This window comes from Amblyraja radiata, chromosome 8 (genome assembly GCF_010909765.2).
Source record: "Amblyraja radiata isolate CabotCenter1 chromosome 8, sAmbRad1.1.pri, whole genome shotgun sequence".
Classification (NCBI taxonomy): domain Eukaryota; kingdom Metazoa; phylum Chordata; class Chondrichthyes; order Rajiformes; family Rajidae; genus Amblyraja; species Amblyraja radiata.
Window position 1 is genome coordinate 58,706,919 of NC_045963.1, and position 21,124 is coordinate 58,728,042.

The window sequence follows — 21,124 nt, forward strand, 5'->3', positions numbered from 1 at the left end:
TCTTCATTATCCACAACACCCCCTATCTTGGTATCATCTGCATACTTACTAATCCAATTTACCACCCCTTCATCCAGATCATTGATGTACATGACAAACAACAAAGGACCCAACACAGATCCCTGAGGCACCCCACTAGTCACCTGCCTCCAACCCGACAAACAGCCATCCACCATTACCCTCTGGCTTCTCCCATTCAGCCACTGCTGAATCCATCTTGCTATTCCTGCATTTATACCCAACAGTTTAACCTTCTTAACCAACCTTCCATGAGGAACCTTGTCAAAGGCCTTACTAAAGTCCATATAGACAACATCCACTGCTTTACCCTCGTCAATTTCCCTAGTAACCTCTTCAAAAAATTCAAGAAGATTAGTCAAACATGACCTTCCAGGCACAAATCCATGTTGACTGTTCCTAATCAGACCCTGTTTATCCAGATGCTTATATACATTATCTCTAAGTATCTTTTCCATTAATTTGCCCACCACTGACGTCAAACTAACAGGTCTATAATTGCTAGGTTTACTCTTAGAACCCTTTTTAAACAATGGAACAACATGCGCAGTACGCCAATCCTCGGGGACTATTCCCGTTTCTAATGACATTTGAAATATTTCTGTCATAGCCCCGGCTATTTCTACACTAACTTCCCTCAATGTCCGAGGGAATATCCTGTCAGGACCTGGAGACTTATCCACTTTTATATTTTTCAAAAGTGTCAGTACTTCTTTTACTTTGAAACTCATAGTATCCATAACTACTCTACTCGTTTCCCTTACCTCACATAATTCAATATCCTTCTCCTTGGTGAATACCGAAGAAAAGAAATTGTTCAATATCTCCCCCATCTCTTTTGGCTCTGCAGATAGCTGCCCACTCTGTTTCTCCAATGGACCAATTTTATCCCTCGTTATCCTTTTGCTATTAATATAGCTGTAGAAACCCTTTGGATTTACTTTCACCTTACTTGCCAAAGCAACCTCATATCTTCTTTTAGCTTTTCTAATTTATTTCTTAAGATTCTTTTTACATTCCTTATACTCCACAAGCACCTCATTTACTTCATGCTGCCTATAATTATTGTAGATCTCCCTCTTTTTCCGAACAAGATGTCCAATTTCCCTTGAAAACCAGGGCTCTTTCCAATTTTTACTGTTTCCTTTCAACCGAACAGGAACATAAAGATTCTGTACTCTTAAAATTTCCCCTTTAAATGTCCACCATTTCTCTTCTACATCTTTCCCATAAAACAAAATGTCCCAGTCCACTCCTTTTAAATCATCTCGCATCTCATCAAAGTTAGCCTTTCTCCAATCAAAAATCTCAACCCTAGGTCCAATTCTGACCTTCTCCATAATTATATTGAAACTAATGGTATTGTGATCACTGGACCCGAAGTGCTCCCCAACGCATACCTCCGCCACCTGTCCCGTCTCATTTCCTAACAGGAGGTCCAGCACTGCCCCTCCTCTAGTAGGTACCTCTATGTATTGCTGCAAAAAACTATCCTGCACACATTTTACAAACTCCAAACCATCCAGCCCATTTACAGAATGTGTTTCCCAGTCTATGTGTGGAAAGTTGAAATCTCCCACAATCACTACCTTGTGCTTACTACTAATATCTGCTATCTCCTTACATATTTGCTCTTCCAATTCTCGTTCCCCATTTGGCGGTCTATAGTACACCCCTATAAGTGTTGCTACACCTTTCCCACCTCAGTTCCACCCAAATAGCCTCCCTAGATGAGCCCTCCAATCTATCCTGCCAAATCACTGCTGTAATATCTTCCCTGACTAGCAATGCAACACCACCACCTCTTGCCCCTCCAATTCTATCACACCTGAAGCAACGAAATCCTGGAATATTTAGTTTCCAATCACAGCCCTCCTGCAACCATGTTTCACTGATCGCCACAACATCATACTTCCAGGTGTCTATCCAGACTCTAAGCTCGTCCACCTTTCTTACAATGCTCCTAGCATTAAAATATGCACATTTAAGAAACCCCCCGTCTCTTCTTCTCTGTTTATTTCCTTTTTTTTCTTTCTCCTCTTGTGTCCGAGTGCTTCCCTTTTCTGCTTCCTGCCTCCCATTCTGTCTACTAGCTTTCTCTATTTGAGTCCCTCGCCCCAACCATTCTAGTTTAAAGTCTCCCCAGTGACCTTTGCATATTTCCCCGCCAGTATGTTGGTCCCCCTCGGGTTCAAGTGCAACCCATCCTTTCTGTACAGGTCCCACCTTCCCCAAAAGAAGTCCCAATGATCCAGAAACTTGAATCCCTGCCCTCTGCACCAGTCTTTCAGCCACGCATTTATCCTCCACCTCGCTCCATTCCTACTCTCACTATCGCGTGGTACAGGCAGTAATCCTGAGATTGTTACCTTTTTGGTCCTTTTCCTTAACTCTCCTCCCAACACCCTAAATCCTCCCTTCAAGACCTCTTCACTTTTTTTACCTATGTCATTTGTACCAATATGTACCACGACCTCAGGCTCCTCTCCCTCTAATTTCAGGATATCTTGGATGCGTTGAGACACGTCCGAGACCTTGGCACCAGGGAGGCAGACCACCATTCCTGGTCTCCTGACTGCGTCCACAGAAACGCCTATCCGACCCCCTAACAATAGAGTCCCCAATTACTATTGCCCTCTTCTTTTTTTCCCTACCTTTCGGAGCAACAGGGCCGGTCTCTGTGCTGGAGGCCCGTCCGCTGTTGCTACCCCCGGGTAGGCTGTCATCCTCATCCGTACTCAAACAGGAGTACTTATTTGCAAGGTGTACTGACATTGGAGTACTCCCTCGTTCCTGCCTCTGCCCCTTGCCCTTCCTTAGCGTGACCCACATGTCTCTCTCCTGTGGTTTTGGAGTGACCACCTCCCTATAACTCCCCTCTATGCCCTTGTCACTCTCCCTGACCAGACAGAGGTCATCGAGCTGCTGCTCCAGGAACCTAATACGGTCCCTTAGGAGCCCCATCTCTCTGCACCTGGTGCAGATGTGGACGTCTGGAGGGCCATCCACCACCATGACCTCCCACATCTGACATCCAGAACAGTACACTGCTCTGACTGTCATTCTCTCGCCTTACCCTGGATCCGATACCAGTATAATCCAATAGAAACTGCTGGGAGAAATCAGCAGGTATCTGACACAAACAGCTGCTCCCTCTTGCCCTTTAAACTGCACCTGAGGTTGCACCCAATCAGCTGCTTCCTCTAGTCTGCTTCCACCAATCAGCGGCTTCCACCAGAAACCCTCCCTATGGAGTGTGGAACGTTACGGGATTTGGTAAGCCCTGACCCTCCTCCACTCGCTCCAACGGTCCCGGGCCTCTGTGAAAACAAGCCCCGTGCCCGATTTAAGTACTCACCGCCCTGACCCTCCTCCACTCGCTCCAACGGTCCCGGGCCTCTGTGAAAACAAGCCCCGTGCCCGATTTAAGTACTCACCGCCCTGACCCTCCTCCACTCGCTCCAACGGTCCCGGGCCTCTGTGAAAACAAGCCCCGTGCCCGATTTAAGTACTCATCGCCCTGACCCTCCTCCACTCGCTCCAACGGTCCCGGGCCTCTGTGAAAACAAGCCCCGTGCCCGATTTAAGTACTCACCGCCCTGACCCTCCTCCACTGTCTCCAACGGTCCCGGGCCTCTGTGAAAACAAGCCCCGTGCCCGATTTAAGTACTCACCGCCCTGACCCTCCTCCGCTGTCTCCAACGGTCCCGGGCCTCAGCATCTGTGGAAAAAGCAGCAGATTTACAGTCAAATAACTTTCCATGCTTGAATATGAAAGTTAATTATTTATATGTTAATGGTTATGGCTTCTGCCAAGTTTTTTAGAGTTTTCACTAAATAATGGTTAAAGGAATTTCAGACTGGAATGTGTTTGATTGAGAGAAGAGCCAACAGGTGTTTTGACTTTCATGGTATTTTTCTTACAAGTACAAACCACTGGGGCAGCAGGCATGGTGTCAACTTTTAGGGCCCTTTGAGGATAAACTGCATCAGTGCATTAGAAAGAAAGTGGTTTGCTTTTCCATAAAGATGGGATGAAGTGAATGTGAGAGGGCTGATGCAGGGTATAAGCAAAGGTGTGTCTGTTTCCAGAGTGGTGAATGGTGTAATTATGAGAGTATGAAATGTGGGGGAATCACTCATATCCATCCCTGCTCATCTGACCATTCTGAATGAAAATTAAAATCCCGAGGATGAGGTAAGAGATTGCAGAGAGTTGTGGACGCAGCCCAGTCCGTGGCACAAACCATCCTTCTCCTGATCAACTCCATCTACACTTCACACTGCAGCCAACATAATCAGGGACCACTCACACTCAGATCATTCTCTCTTCCCCCCTCACCTGTCAGGCAGAAGATATAAAAGCTTGACAGCACATGCCACCAGATTCAAGAAGAGCTTCTTGAACAGTCATCTCATATGCTAAAGATATATTCACAATCTCCTCTCATCTGTGCTTCAGTGATCAATATGGGTGATATGATATTACTACAAATTTGCTTGCAGCAGAGATTGTGCAAGTGATGGCGGGAAGAAAGAGCAGTCTCATTTAGTTATTTACCCTGCCTCCCTGCTCTGTGGGTATTGGGTCAGAACTGGCTGAGTTAAAAACCAATACAATTTCAATCTAAATGATTGATATACAATGAACTGAACAATAGATTATACTGAACACTGAGTGTCCCTTCTATACTGACACCCAATCACACCTAACTAGTCAAATTAGTTCTGATGTGTTAAATATGGTTGAGTTGTAACCCCACAAACACCTATTTTGGTGTTGAACCTACCAATGAGTAGCAGTCCAACAAATCTCTACATGAAGTACTTGTGGATATTGTTGTATTTCATGGGCATCATACTGTTGTATTTCATGGGCTTAATCTCAAAATTCTGATGTAGATGTTTATGCTGCTGATGGAGGACATTTGGTTCATAATCTACTCTCCCTCCGTTAAAAAAATGCAATTTTACCCTCAATCTCCAGCTCTGGATTGGGACTTGCAGGGATGTGCTGAGACCCTCCATTATCAGTCGGAACCTGACCTGAGCTCATTCGCCCAAGAAAATTCCATATTCGGCCCTGCCACCAATATAAATGGCCTTGCCTGAGATATCCTCTCGGGAGCACTAAGCACATGCCACTTAACTTGACATTGTCAGCAACTGAAATGTGGGGTTAGTGCTTTCTAGTGAAAACCAAACTGAGCTAACCCAGCCCAAATTGATCCCAAGTCCTTTAATTTCTATGTTTGACCTGACCTGAGCCAGACACAGATAATTCTTTCCAAAAAAGTATTTTATTCTCAATATATGCACAGTCAATATAATAGGAACATGCCTTCCTCTATATTTGTTGTACTGTCAGTTCAATACATTCACTGACAAAGTGTCAATGCCATTCACAATCCCTCCTTAAACTATACACCCAGAAAGGTTTAAGAGGCTGTCACACAATTGGACTTAGATAGTTGGGTTTGGTTAGATTCTAGATGGGTAGACAGGCTATCCCTAGTCTTGGTACAGTTTTACAATTGCTCACCCGGTCACATTAGAACGTAGTCTACTCATCTTTTTGGGCTGTGAGTTTCTGACTCGTACCACTCTTTGGAACTTTCTTCCTTCTGATCTTCTGTCTTAAGCATTGATATTGTTTCATGTGTACTAAGATACTTGATACATACCTTAATCTGTGTGCTTCCAGGAAAATTATACCATACACTAGTGCACAAGGTAGTGCAAAAGTGAAAATAAACAGAGTGTAGAATATAGTATTATAGCTACAAAGAAAGCTCACATGAAAAAAAATGTACAAGGGTCACAATGAGGTAGGCTGGGTGATTGGGAGCTACACCCTTAGACTAGGAGAGTTCTGTTCAATGATCTGATAACAGTAAGGAACAAGCTGTTCCAGAATCTGATGGTATGTGCTTTCAAACCTTTGTATCTTCTGCCCAACGTGAGAAAGAAGAAGAGGTCAGGATTGGGGTATAAGTCTGAGTTCACTCACTGTTAAAGGAAATAGATCATCCTTATTCACCCTTTCATTGTCTCGTTCCTATCTGTTAAATCTCCACTGCCTCTCATCTAATCAGTCTGGCTACTGCCACTTCATTTCCTGCCTTATAGGATGAGAGAGGGTGAATTTAGCTTGCACCGGGCCCTGCAAGACACACCGAGATATTGCTAAGATTTAGACGCAAAACTTAATGTGGTGATTTAATGATGAGATGATTTTCTCACTAGCAGCTGGCAGCTTTAACGTCACAGATTTGCAGAGGTCCCAGGTTCCGCTGAACCATAGCCAGTTAAATGAGATCTGGCAAAGGTTTACATCGCGCAGGAGGCAGAGATCGGGGAAGTTCAGCAATCCATTGGGGATCATCTCCACACCACTGAGGTTCCCGTTAAGACCCAGACCCAGCAGTTTGAAACCTGGGCGATCAAACATGAAAGTCGCTTTGATTGCCAAGACGGTCACCAAGAGCTCACGTGTTACTAAGGATTCAAAGGCTTTGGCCATGGCAGCCGGTAACGTCACTGAGAGAAAACATCTTCCTCCAAGTGTCTTTCTCAACACTGCCAGAGATACCAACACAGCCAGTGAATATGCTAACAGTGATAATGTCACTGGATTGACTTCTGAATTCATCAGTAGGTTAAAAAAACTGATGAGGCAGATCTGGGACTTGAGGTTTGGTGTGAAGAATTCAGCTGATAAGGTTACGGAGGATGACAATGAGATGTCATCTGTTGATCTTGAAAGTCATGAGGCACTGATTGATGAAGGAAGAGACGTTGGAATAGATACATTGAGATTGAAGCCAAGTATTTCTTCTATATTATTACCTAACCAACACGATCCTGGCAAATGGTCATCTAATGTTTTAAACGTATTGGAGATGCAACCACAAACCCCTTTTCCAGAGTTGTACCAAACAATGAATCCCACTCCAATTGAGTCTCAACAGGAAATAAGTGCGGACATCATTATGCCTCATGGGCATCTCTTATATGGCTCGCTCTGGGCACACAGCAGCAACCTGATGCAATTGGAAGATACATTGGAGCATCTGGGAGACAAGGTCATCACTGAGACTTCAGCACAATCTCTTCCTGGCAATACAGAATCCTCTATAGACCCCCAAGGAACCAGGTTCCTTTCCAACCATTCCAATACCAATTCTTTTAGCACTGCCTTTCCCGAAGCCAACAGTCCCTTATCCACCTGGCCAAGTTCATTGCTGGTTCCAGGGCAAGTTGGTTCCACCATATCAAGCCTGCTTTTTGAGAGGAACAACAGCGTCAATGAAACCCAACTAATACATGCGACAGAGTTGCTCCGCTTTGCAAACATGGGCAGGGTGTCTATGGCAGCAACACAAAGGCTGTTCATTAGCACTGAACAGGTAGCAAATCAATTAAGGCAATCTCATGAGTTTATGCTGCATCCAAGACAGTTTTCAGTAAGAAACCAAGTAGATGGTACTCCTGGTTTTGCTAAAGATGTAGATGTGAGCTCTCCGAATGCATCAATAAGGCTCAACACCAAAATGAACAATCCAGATGCTTTGATGTTTATTTCTTCAGCTCTAATGTCAGATAAACAAAACATTTCTTCAATTCCAAATAATCTATTGGACGTTTCTCCGAGGCCATCTAAATTTGAACTCAATGTGGGTATCTCTCAACGACAGTCCAAGCCAAGGAAATTCTCAATGGGATCTCATGAATCCAGAATCAATTTCTTCATTTCATCTACCATGCAGTCAGCTAGTTCCAGAACCATTGAGTTACACCCAGGTTTAGAAACAAGAATTGAATTGAGTAGGGCAACAGTCATGACAAGAGTCCAAGAATCTCTGCTGGATTTTCCTTCACACAATGAGAACAGTTGGAGATTGTCCACGAGAGAGACCAGTATTCCCCTCCTTTCTGTCCACAAAGGGATTGCAGATAAAGACTATAGCCAGATCTCCCTGACTGGTACCACGCTGCACATCACACAAAGCCACCAACCTGCACCTGTCATGACCAAAAACAAATGGGAGATGTCGACAATCAGAAATACTAGATCGTTTACCAAAAGTACATGGGTTCCACTTGTGGCCTTGCACACTTCATCGATCTCAACCTCTGATGCTCCTTATTTGGAGGATGAACTCCTAACCCTGAACACTCCCAATTCAAGGAATGAATCCTTAACCTCTGACATTCCATATCCAGGAAATAAATCTGTTTCCTTTGATGTTCCACATCCAGGGAACAAATCCTTTACCTCCGACACTCCACGTGGATGGAATGAATCCTTCACAGCCACTAACCCGCATCCAGGGAATGAATCTTTTACCTCGGATGCTCCACATGTAGGGAATGAATCCTTTACTTCTGTCAGCCCACATTCAAGAAATAAATGGGTCACCTCCGACACTCCACATAAAGGGAGTGAATCCTTCACCCACGACAGTCCGCATCCAAGGAATGAATCCTTAACTTCCAACACTCTGTATCAAGTGAATGAATCCTTAACCTCTGACACCACAAATCCAGGGAATGAATCCTTAACCTCTGACATTCCTCATCCACAGAAGGAGGCTTCAACCTTTGACACCCGTCAAGATAAGAATGACTCTTTATACTCTAATGGTCTTCATCTGAGGAATGATTCCTTAATAGTGGCTGGTCGCCTCAAGTCTTCACTGGAGACTTCAATTGCAAGTGTTTGGAGCTCATGGGATGTGCTGTTGGACCAGAGACCAGAGGAGACAATCTCGTTCCAGTTTTTGGATGACGATGCAGGTATCAGAAGTGAAAACACAACTTTGCTTCACGCTGACCACCTTCCCGGACTGGAACAAACTCCAACCGTAACAACTAATTTACTGCATGGATCTTTAAGTGGGACAGTGTTCTCTAGTTTTTCACTGACAATTCCAGGAGCATTTCAGGATCACTCAGATGTGATCATTGGCTCTTACTCCCTGGAGAACTTCATGACCGCGATCACACAAAGAGAATTGGAACTGAACTTGTTTGCATCATCTCCGGATAGGACTGACATCCTCAAGGAGGAAACCTTTGGGAGTCGTGCAATACTTGAAAGTTCAAAACATCAGCAGGTGATGACTCTGATACCAGTAGATGTGAGTGTGAAGTGGCCACCTCACAGAACACTTACCCCATCACTATCAGAAGGACCCCAACTCCTGCAATCCAGTGATATTTTTATAGGGGCAGAATCTGAAATTGGACAGGTCAGTAGATCAGTCCATTCATCAAATGACTCGCTCACCCTCAACATGGTTTCAACAGACCAGAAGTATGCACACACATTGCAGCTCCACACATCAGAGTTTCATGTTGGAGAGCGCCACAGTTATAATCTGGGAGTGCAATCTTTCCCACTCAGTGAAGGGATATCAGGAATGTTCTCTGCAACATCCATTGGAACGCAGCCGAGTGCTGGATCTCAAGAGCCAACACTGGAGACTACTTCGCCAATGGATTTTTCTGTGGTTCCTTCCATGAGTAAACCAGCCTGGGAAATTATGTCAAGCACAGAGACCTACAATCAACTGCCACAGAGCTCTCAGACCTCCACTACGCGCCTACCAAACCTTCAACCCAGTTCTTCATCGGACACAGTTACGCCATCTCCTCTGCTCCCCCTTGATGTTTTTGGATTCAATGTGACCTTTGACTCAAGCACAGACAGTGGGGAACAGCCTACCGCCACTGACCAAGCCTCTTTGCCCTGTCTGTGCGAGGCCACAATTGGCATGAGCTGCTTGTGTGGAGTGTTGATCGTCAACCGTATGTCTTCAGAGAATCTGTAGCAATAGCTAGTGAAAAATGTCACTAACATTTTTTTTGCCAATAGCCGGCCCACTGGTGTTGGTGGTAGTTGGATTGAATGTGTAGACTTAGCTAAAAGCACGGTGTTGGACACAAATGATTGCTTCGTTGAGGCTTAGCAGTTAGTAAAACACCCTCACTTGCAAAATGGCTCAACATGTAGTATCTGTAGTATTGATTAAATCCTTGCGAAGCTTGGGCAAAAATATGCAGGAATTCATTTCCGTGTAAGGGTTGGGCTTCAGGAGGGGAACATTCGCTTCTAATGCCCATCCCTTACAAGGTAATGAACAAACCTAGCCTATTCTTCTGGTGAGAATAAAAATCCTTCTGCACTTTCTACGCCACGGTAGCAAAATTCCTTGTTTAATACAACAGTTCAATGCCATCAGTTGTGTTGGCATCATTAACAGTAGGAAAGACCAATCTCTCTTTGCTCGAGGAGGAACTCCATTGCTCTGACTGTACCTGTGGCTATTTTGAATCATAAACCTGTGGGCTTGTGGCTGGTTGCACCTGGAGAGTGGGTTGAGTTCTGCATATTTTTGCTTGAGTGTAGCTAAAGCTGATTTCCAGTTGATCAATTTAACACTGAAAATGGGATCTTCTTAGCGCAGAGCAGAGCCCACGTTTGGCGCTGGTATTGGGTTTTGCACTGAATATGTAGACTTCATTGAGAACTTGTAGAGTGCACAACTAAATGCTTCAATGAACCATAACAATTGACCAGGTTCTCACCCATCAGATAGTTACTTACTTAGCATAATACTTAACCATTTGAATGTAGTTTAATTTGAGAGAAGTACATATGAAAACCCGCATTGATTTGAGTTGAATGAATGAGGGAGTATATCTAATAAAGATTCCGGGGAGGAATATTGCAGATAAATTTTACAGCAAATAATTGATTTGAACTCTTGCCATCAATGGCTATTTGCTCAAGGACTAATTTTGTGTCCGCCTACGTTTGATCTTTGCTGGAAAATAACTTTGTTCTCTCTTCTCCAGGAAAACACAGACTAACATCATAGACTAACACAGTTCTCTTGATTATAACTAACACGGCACCAGTCAGCATGGGGAAGGTGCCACCTAGTGTCGAGTGAGCAGACTGTCCTCTTTATCAATTCCTTGCCCACATCTGGTGCTTTCACTCCAGGCGTTTCCGACTGGGATGGGCAACCAGTATTACTCCAATATTTGTATTCCATGTAAATTGCGAAGAATTCTGGCAACTATCCCTCGCAAACTTAAAGGCTGGCCTCAGAGGCCATTCAGCGAAGTCTGCACACTCAACACATAAATCGCACTTTACTAATATGACTTGTGTTATGTGTATCACTGTACCCACAGTATTGTACTCACAGTATGTTTGCAAGCTTTGATTTGAGGTGAACTCCAACACGGCAGGTGAAGACCATTGGTATTTATGAAAGTTATTTGTAACTTTCATTGAGTTATTCTGAGGTTATTCAGAGCAGTGCCAGGAATTCCTCTGGCACTTTGGAAGCAGCATAATTGGAAGGTTTCATCTGAGAACAACCTTTGGTGAGAGTGCAACGCAGGTGTACGTTGAAGGCGGCCTGGCCTCTTGTGGTTTGAGCAGATAATCCGCCGTGTAACTCTGTTCTGCTTTCTCCTCACAGGTGGTATTTTCTACAGGACGCAGTTTTCGGTTTATGATCAGTCCAGTGGAAATACTGATATGGGTCTGCTTAAGCAAAGAGTGTCAGCATGGGTAGGTCATTCTAGTTTGTCTTTTATCGTGATTGTTAATCTTGCATGCCTTTGTCTCAGAGAGAACATCATTCACATTGTTCAGCCTGTTGCAATGGAGATAAAGGGAGCCAGAGGTAGAGTCTTAAAGCCCTGCCCCACTGTACGAGTTCATTCAAAGAGTTCTCCCGAGTTTGCCCTGATTCGAACTCGGAGATTTACGGTAATGGCCGCTCGCAGGCACTCGGGGCTCTTGTGGACATTTTTCAACATGTTGAAAAATCTTCACGAGTCTTCCCTAGCTTACCGCGTTTCCCGAGTACCTGCCGTCAGCGTTACGAGCCGCTAAGAGACGTCCCCGAGCTCCGACGTACCCACTACGTTCATTCTGCGTGCTTACCACGAGTTTGATTTTATTGTTAAACTCGGGAGAGGACTTGAATGAACTCGTACAGTGGGACAGGGCCATTACTTTCTGATGGGCCAGGGCAGAAGGAAGCAAGGGGTCAGATGTGGAAGGGGAAGAGTCAGGAGGAGGAGGAAATGGATCAGTACAGGGAGGGAAAGGGATTGAACTAGTGTCAGCAGAGGGAGAGGAGAGGGAGGTGTGCAGTAGGGGAAGAACCAGATAATTGGGGGAGGGGGAGAGGAAAGAAGGGGGGGGGGGAGGCCAGGAGGGGCGTAGAAACCAGGAGAGGTCTCTAAAGGGAGTACAAGCGAATAAAAGGGGTCATTAGAGTTAGCTGAGGAGCTAGGTGAAGGAGGAAATGAGTTTGAGAGGTAAGGAGGAACCAGAGCAAGAAAGGAGGAGCCGGAAATGATCTTGAAGGAGTCCGAGAGAGAAGATGGATGGGGGAGCAGGAGTCAGGTGATCTGTAAAGAGAATGGGGGAGCTCGGGGAGGAAGGAGAGGGGCCAGTAGAGGGAAGGGAGGGAGATAGAGTTAAATTTGTAGATTACACAAAAGTTAGTGGAGTTGTGGATTGTGAGTAAGGTTGTGAAAGAATACAATAAGGAAATAGCAGATGGTGTTTAATCTAGACAACTGTGAAGTGATGCACTTCAAATGTAAATGGAAAGCATACAGTAAGACACAACGCTCAGGAATATTGATGTACGGAGGGATCTTGGATGCAAGTCTATAGATCCGTAGAAGTGGCAAGTTGCAGCTGTGTACAATTTTGGTTATGCCACATTAGGAGCAATGTGTGCAGGGAGTTACTGAGGTGAACTGCAGGCATGGATTTGGAGAAAACTAGAGAAACACACAAGAGATCAAACAAAGGAAAGTTATGACTCACCTGTCATCAGACTTGAACAGACCTGTCATAAACTAGGAATGTATTCCCGATCTCCCAATCTACCATTGCGCCCATTGCACTTTTTTTCTCTGCGCTTCCTCTGTAGCTGTAACACTATATTTTACACTGTTTCTTTTCTCTTTGGAACTATCTGCTGTACTCATGCATGGTATGATCTGCCTAGTAAGCATGTAAAACAGTAATTCACTGTATTTCAGTACGTAACAAAAATAAACCAATACCAATACCAACCCCTGCGACCTCCCGTGATCTGACTTTTATTCAACTGAGAAGTTGATATCTTGCTAGAGCATGGAATGATGTGCTGTGTAGGGAAGCCAAGTAGAGGTTGTAATTTAAACCACGACGCATTTATCTTTGAGTGCCTCTCGCTCATTCAAGCTGGATGTTACTGGTTTGGATTGTGCATTGACCCCAAGTGCCTTGAATTATTTTTCAGCTCACCACATCATTTCAGGACTGGAATTACACTGTGTACGTCGAATCTGTCAGGTGAGGAGATGGAACGTCTCGTTTGAGATTTTGTCGTTTAGGAATAACACGAATGGCCAAGGTTTGACCTGCCATTAAACCTGGGGTAACAGAAAGATTTCACGCAGTGCGATTATTAGCAACATTACACGAGATATTGTCAGATACGCCCGCCCCTTTGTTTCTGTAACTTACAGTATAAACTAGAACAGTCCAATGCAGTAAAATGACTTCGTTTGTTGAGGACACATAAATAGGCAATTGGACTCTGTAACAGGCTATATATAGCTTGCATGAGTGGATGGAAAATGGAGTGGAAAATGGAAAGTGTAGGAAATTGAGAGGTCATGCACATTGGTAGGCAGACTAATATCTAAATGGAAAGAGACTCCAAGTGTATTGGGGAAATAGGGTATTCCATATACTTAAGGATAATATGCAAGTAGTCAGTTGTTGATATAACGTGGTCAACAGGCAATTGGTACATTGGTCTTTATTATTAAGGGATGGTGGTGGGTTTAAGCTTGGAAATGGAAAAAAATTGTATAAATGTACAGTGTATGGGAAAGATCAGTCCTGTAGTACTAGGGACAGCTTTGGGCTGCTTATTTTTTTTAAAAGGTATAGATCACAGGGTCATACAGCATGGAAACAAGCCCTTTGATCCAACTTGTCCATGCCGATCAAAGTGGCTTTTTAAATTAATCCCATGTCCCCGCACCATCTATTCAAGCACTGGCAGCAGTTCAGAAGAGATTCATTAAGATAATTCTCAGGATGAGAGGATTGTTCTGCTTGGAATGGATAACAAGTTCAGATCTACATTCCCTGGAATTTATAAGAAACATACAAGACCCCATGGGGGCATGACAGAATAGATTAGAGATGTTTTTACTGGTGGAGAGTTCAAGCAAGCAGTCATAGTTACCAGAAAAGGGAGTGGTTATTTGAAACAGATGTATTAGGAATTAATTTCAAGTAACCCCGGTATTCCCTCTCTCTTCATCCCTCCCCTACCCAAATTGCACCAGCTTCTCGTTTTCACCCAACAAACAGCTAACAATGGCCTGTTTCCATTATCATTATAACTTTTTTGCATATCTTTCATTCATTGTTCTATATCTCTCTACATCATCATCTATAACTCTCGTTTTCCTTTCCCATGACTTTCAGTCAGAAGAAGGGTCTCGACCCAAAATGTCACCCATTCCTTCTCTCTAGAGATGCTCCCTATTCTGCGGTGTTACTCCAACTTTTTGTGTCTATTTTAGGAATATCTTGTTGCAGATGCCAAGGAACGTCAAGATTTTAGAATCTTATATTATAAATTCACTTATAGCCTCCTATGCTCCAAGGATAAAAGATCCAACCTATCTAGCCTCTCCTTACAACTCAAACATTCTAGGCTCTAATTTGGGGCAAGGCTGATTATTGAGGCATTAGGTGGGAACTTGCAGAGGTCACTTTGTTGAGTCTGTAGGTAAAGGATGGCTGGAAAGTGTGAGGCTTTCAAAAGTGACATAACAAGAATACAGGGGCAGCATGTTCCTGTTAGGGTGAAGGGCAAGGCTAGCAAGTTTACAGAACCCTGGTGACGAGAGATGTTGAAGCTACGGTCAGGAAAAAGGGGGCATAGGTCAGATTTAGACAGTCAAGGTCAAGGTGGGTAAAATAAGTATAGGAGTAAACTTAAGAAGGCAATCAAGAGGCCATTTGGCAGGCAAGGTAAATGAAAGTCCGAAGAGATTCTGCAGATATTAAGAGTAAAAGGGTTGATTGGGAGAGAATAGGTATCCTTTTTGAACAGCATGGCTCTGGGTAAATCCACCAGAGATGAGGGGAAAATTAAATTAACATTTCTCTTCCATTTATACTGTGGAATAGATAATGGAAGTTAAAGAATGGAGGTTTTGGAGTTGTGATGTTTGGATCATATATAAATTATCAAAGAGAAGGTATTTGTGGTCTTATAGGACATTAAGACAGATAAATCTCCAGGGCATGACCAAATGCAAGGAAGATAGGGGAAAAGATTGTGGAGAACCCTGCACAGGTTTTTGCATCAGCTTTAACCATGGGTGAAGTTCTGGTAGACTGGAAGGTGGCTAATGTTGTTATTTCAGAAGGCGAAACAAGGATAAGCCAGGCAACTACAAGCCAGTGAGCCTGATGTCAGTGGTGGGAACGTTTTGGAGGGGATTTTGAGGGACAGGATTTACCAGCATTTGGAAAACATGGACTGATTACGGATATTCAGCATGACTTTGTGCGTGAGAAATCATGACGCACAAATCTGATTACGTTTTCTGAAGAGTTTACAAAAAGGATTGATGAGGGCACGGTAAAGGTAATTGTCTAAATGGCCTTTAGCACGGTCTTTGACAAAAGCCCATATGGTAAGCTAGTCTGGATGGTTAGGACACATGGAATCCAAGGGCTGGGGACTTCTGTACCTCATGCACTATGGTAACTGCAAGAAGAGGTTATGGGCCGGAAAGTGGGGATCCTGGATGATAGAAGCCATATTTTTGTGGCAGCGTCTTATGTGGATGGAATGGAATGGAATGCATTATGGAATACTTTATTGTCACATGTATCAAGGCACAGTGAAATTATTTGCTTGTATACCCAATGTAAACAAATATACATAGAAAGGATGTTTTCAATGGTGGGGAGGACTGTGGAGAGTTTATTTTAAACTGTTTTTTCTCTTCTGTTGTTGATCAGTATTTTTGAAGGCAATGCAACTTCAGCACATAGGATCTCTGCCAGATCTCTGCAAAAGAGGTAAGAAATCGATAATATGCTCAGCCTTTGCAATGCCACATTCCTATTTTGAAAGATAGTGTCTAAGGTATCAAATGAAGTTCTAGAGCTATAACTTTGAATCCAACAACGGGAATTCAAATTTGAAGAATTATATAAATCTGGAATTAAAAAGCTAGGCTTCTATCGATGCTTTGTGGAATTTAAATCCCACCATGGATAGTTTGACAAGTGGTTTGAAAGAAACATGGAGAGGCTAAAGCTAGTTGGTACGTATATTGGAGCAGTGGTACAGTTGCCAGAGACCCGGGTTCGATCCTGACCACGGGTGCTGTCTGTATGGAGTTTGTATGTTCTCCCTGTGACCGCATGGGTTTTCTCCAGGTGCTCCTGTTTCCACACTGTATATCTAAAGTCTCATTTAAAGGGCCTGGGAAGCTGTTTGATTGTCCTTATATCCCAAGTGTGAACTAATGATCCCGAGGAAAAGATACCTGGACATGCAGAGCTGTGTATGGGTCTTGACCCATCAGTTACATGATTGAGTCTTCACTGATTTCCAAGGTCTCTCCGTTTGTATCACAACAGTAAATTCAGTTATGTTCTGAAATTTGGCGCACGGTAGAGTTGCTGCCTTTCAGCGAATGCAGCGCCGGAGTCCCGGGTTCAATCCGACTATGGATGCGGGTGCTGTCTGTACGGAGTTTGTACGATTTCCCCGTGACCTGCATGGGTATTCTCCGAGATCTTCGATTTCCTCCCACACTCCAAAGACGTACCGGTTTGTAGGTTAATTGGCTTGATTAAATTTTTTTTTTAAATTGTCCCTAGTGGGTGTAGGATAGTGTTAATGTGCGGGGATTGCTGGTCGGCGTGGACCCTGTCGGCTGAAGGGCCTGTTTCCGCGCTGTGTCTCTTAATTTTAAAAAAACAAATTACAATGCGTTATCATTCTGTTCTCAGCTACAACTGCCTGGCAATCCTATATTACAACATTACCAAAAATATTTACCTGGAGGAGCGAGTGGTCCAAGAAAGGCTGATCAATAAATCTTCAGTCATTGGAAACAACCTGTCCATTAACTCGATCCATGTACAGCCCATAGGTAAGTGGATCACATGAGATATTGTTTCTATTAGCAAGGTTACCAGCCTAGGTCGGATGGGCTAAATGGTCTCCTTCCACCAAGAAATACTGAACAGGCTGGGACTTCTTTCTTGTCAAGAGAGAAAGTTGGAGGGTGACGATGTGAGAACTTTGAAGGGGCTCGACAAGTCGGAAATGAAGTGGGGTGCAAAATAAATCCAGTTGGGAATTTAGGAGAAATTTAGCCAGAAACAATAGGGTTGTAAAAAAAAAAGCTTTTTTTCCCTGTCAAATTATGGACCTTATACTTTTAAGGGGAGACCTGGATAAACACAAAGAGAAATCCTGCAGATGAAGGAGATGGAGATAGGGAAAGATAAAGAGGAGTATTTGTACATTCTGTGAACCATAAACAATGACATAGATCAAATGGACTAAGGAGGAAGGGTTTCTGAGGTTAGAGCCAGCTGCCTGTGATGGGAGGGGATAGATCAGGGAGAGGATAGATCAGGGAGAGGAGTCATGTTCCATTGTGAGTGATCAAGAGAGAGTGATAGTTTTTTATAAGGGGGACCTCCCTCGAACTCTATTGACTGAGATTTGCTGGGCAGGTATGCACTAAGTTATGTAGAAAGGAAGATGGTTGTGGTTGTTGGAGATCCATCATTCCATTTCCAGGGTTTCATCAGAGCAGTGTCCCCATCCCAGCCATCTTCAGCAGTGGCCAATAAGGGAGAGTGTAATCACTTAATATTCAATGCCACCACCACTGCTGAGTCAACATCTTGGGGTCTCCATTGACCAGAAGAGTTCCACCATTGATCACCCATACATCACTGTGGCCACAGAGTAGCTCAAAGGCTTGGTATCCTTCATCGAGTGACTAACCTCCTGACATTCCGAAGCCTTTCCACCATCTACAAGGCGCAGGTCAGGAGTGTCATTGAATATTTTACCCCTGCCTGGATGCGTGCAGCTTGAACTGTATTTAAAATGGTTGAGAGATGCAGAAAGCTGGAGCAACTCAGTGGGTCAGGCAACATCTCTGGAGAAAAGGAATAGGTGATGTTTCGGGTCTCGTTGGAGAGAGGAAGAGAACTTCTTCAAAGTAGGCATACCTTGAGGAGATTTTGCAGTGGAGCAGACAAAATTTGTAGGAAGGAACTGCAGATGCTGGTTTCAACCGAAGGTAGACACAAAAAGCTGGAGTAAATGAGAGGGTCAGGCAGCATCTCTGGTGAAAAAGAATAAGTGATGGGTTGACAATACTCAAAATAGATGACACTACCTAGAACAAAGCAGCTCAAGTGTTTTATTTACTTTATCGTCCTGGAGCCTCACTCCCACCACCACAGGCGTACTGTGGCCATAGTATCATCGACAAATTGCGCTACAGATTACCCTGACAGCACCTCCCAAACCCAAACATATGGATGAGAGGACAGGTGCATGGGAACAGCACCACCTGCAGATTTCCTTGCAAGTTGCACGCCCTCATGATTTGGAAACACGTCATCATCTGGTCCTAACTCGTAGATAGGATGGGGAGTACCTTTATCAGAAGGAGAGCAATGACTCTTCTCTATCATCAGGTACAGTTAGGAATAAATGCCAGCCTTGCCAGCAACACCCATGATACAAGGAACAAACTTTTATCAAAGGTGCAAATTGTTTGCTTCTGGATGACGGCACATGGGGCCGCGGTAGAATTGATGTCTGCCAGAGACCTGGGTTTGATCGTGACTAAGGGTGCTGTCTGTAAGGAGTTTGTTTGTTCTCTCTGTGACTGCGTGGGTTTTCTCCGGGTGTTCCGGTTTCCTCCCACATTCCAAATACATGCAGGTTTGTAGGTTCATTGGCTTCGGTAAAATTGTAAAATGATTCCTAGTGTGAAGGATAGTGTTAATGTTTGGGGTGATTGCTGGTTGGCACGGACTCGGTGGGCTGAATATCCTGTTTCCATCTGTAGTCTAAAGTAAAGTCAAAATGATTAGGCAAGGCCATGCATGTGTAGAGTCCAGAGTTACAGTGCATAGCATTAAAGGACTTGGACGCATACAGTCTCATTGTGTATTAGATTCACGGCAGACCTAGAACAAAAAAGGTGAACCAGTAAAGCATGCATTAAACACGCTCTCTTGCTCTAAAATGGATCTTCACAGTTTCAATGTCCTTTATCCACAGTGAACTGCACCTTCGAAAAAAACCCTCAGTATACATGGACGTCCACCAGACCCATGAGCACTTTGCTCCTGCCCTGTCACACCAATCCCAGCCAGTTCGCCAGCAGGAAGTGGTAAGGGTCTAAAGAAACCTTTTAACCTCTTCAAGGCAAATTTTTATGTTGCCTTTTCTAACTAACATTTAACAATTTCCTCTTGTCAACCAGACTTACAAGCTCCACAGATTGTACAACTGATTTATATTATCCTTCATGGGAAGTCATGTTTCCCGATGTTTTTCATATGTATATCTAAATTGCCCCACTGGAGGAGATACATATTCTGTCTTGACTAAATCAGGTTCTTAAATATCACAATCAGACCAACCCTTACTCTACTAGATTGAGAGGAATATGCAGTAAATAATAATGCATGCTTTGCATAAAGTTATATATGGCATGGTGGTGCAGCGTAGAGTTGCTTCCTTACAGCACCATATTCCCGGGTTTGATCATGATTATGAGTGCTGTCGTACAGAATTTCTACGTTCTCCCCATAACCACATGGGTTTTCTCCGGGAGCTCCAGTTTCCTCCCATATTCGAAAGACATACGAGTTGTATGTTAATCGGCTTCGGTAAGAATTGTAAAATATCCCTTGTATGTAGGATAGTGCGAGTGTATGGAGATTGCTGATTTTTAAATAATAAATTTAGCTTCAGAAGCTTTTTCTTTTTGCATGTAAAAGCCCACTTCAGAACCATTGACTATTTTAAAACTTTACAGCCAAGTATGGCTGCAGAGTCTATTGCTGTTTAATTTAATTAATCAAAGTACCTGTTCAAATGTTTTCTGACAATTGTAACAGGCATAGACAAGTGGGACTTGCCCAGTTCGACAACTTAGTTGGCATGGAAAAGTTGCGTCAAAAGACCCGTGTCCCAGCTGTGTGACTTTATGAATCAACGGGAGAACAGAACATTCCAATCCATTGCTGATATGAACAAACCTTCAATTATGATATTTTCTTTGTCTCAACAGTATTTTAAACACACAGAATTACACATCTTACTGGGAGTCACCTAACATGAGTAACTGTTCGATCAGCTCCAACGCAACGGTATCTGCAGGTAATGCCAGTGAAGTACCTCGCTGTCCTTTCTCTCAAGCAAGGTTGATGTTGGGTAAGAGGGGAGCCACCAAACTCCATCGAAGTGGAAAGTACAAAGACAGATTTTGGGGCAGCGTAGTTGGTAGAGTTGCTCCATCAATGCTCCAGCGAGCTGGGTTCATTCCTGACCTCCAGTGCGTGTTTTCCTTGTGACCGTGTGGGTTTGCCCAGTGTGCTCTTGTTTCCTTCCATATCTCTTCAGAAGCTTATGCTGTAATGCAATGACTCAAACAGCTACACCACTGTGGAACTTATCAGAACGGTGTTTGGGTGATACGCAATGCTCTTTCAACACAACAAAAATGCTTAAGAGTAGTTTCCAGGTCATTTTGTGCAACTTGCAATACTAATCGCAAACCAGAATGAAAGGGTAAATATGCAGACATGCTTATATATACATTATTAGTGTTCCCTGCTTTACAGCCGTTTGGCTAATGGAAATTAATCCCAGTGGAATTTACTACCAAAATATTTTGAGATACAAAATAAAAATGTGCTCTTATGGAATTTATATGAGAAAATAAAATAATTACATAAACATAAAATGCGAAATAAACA

General features: G+C 43.6%; 1 protein-coding gene across 23 annotated transcripts in view; it reads left to right on the forward strand.

Moving 5' to 3' along the window:
- adgrg6 (adhesion G protein-coupled receptor G6) overlaps window positions 1-21,124 on the forward strand; it is a 195,230-nt gene that overhangs the window by 108,684 nt on the left and 65,422 nt on the right. For 11 of the 23 annotated variants that reach the window (XM_033026023.1, XM_033026008.1, XM_033026011.1 and 8 more), the window contains 5 exons: window positions 6,265-9,831; window positions 11,520-11,611; window positions 13,350-13,402; window positions 16,109-16,168; window positions 17,111-17,253. In XM_033026023.1, coding sequence (XP_032881914.1) covers window positions 6,265-9,831; window positions 11,520-11,611; window positions 13,350-13,402; window positions 16,109-16,168; window positions 17,111-17,253 — 3,915 coding nt within the window. Of the gene's footprint in view, window positions 1-6,264; window positions 9,832-11,519; window positions 11,612-13,349; window positions 13,403-16,108; window positions 16,169-17,110; window positions 17,254-19,418; window positions 19,531-20,436; window positions 20,526-21,124 lie in introns of all 23 variants that reach the window. The other 12 variants (XM_033026024.1, XM_033026026.1, XM_033026027.1 and 9 more) reach the window with 6 other exon arrangements.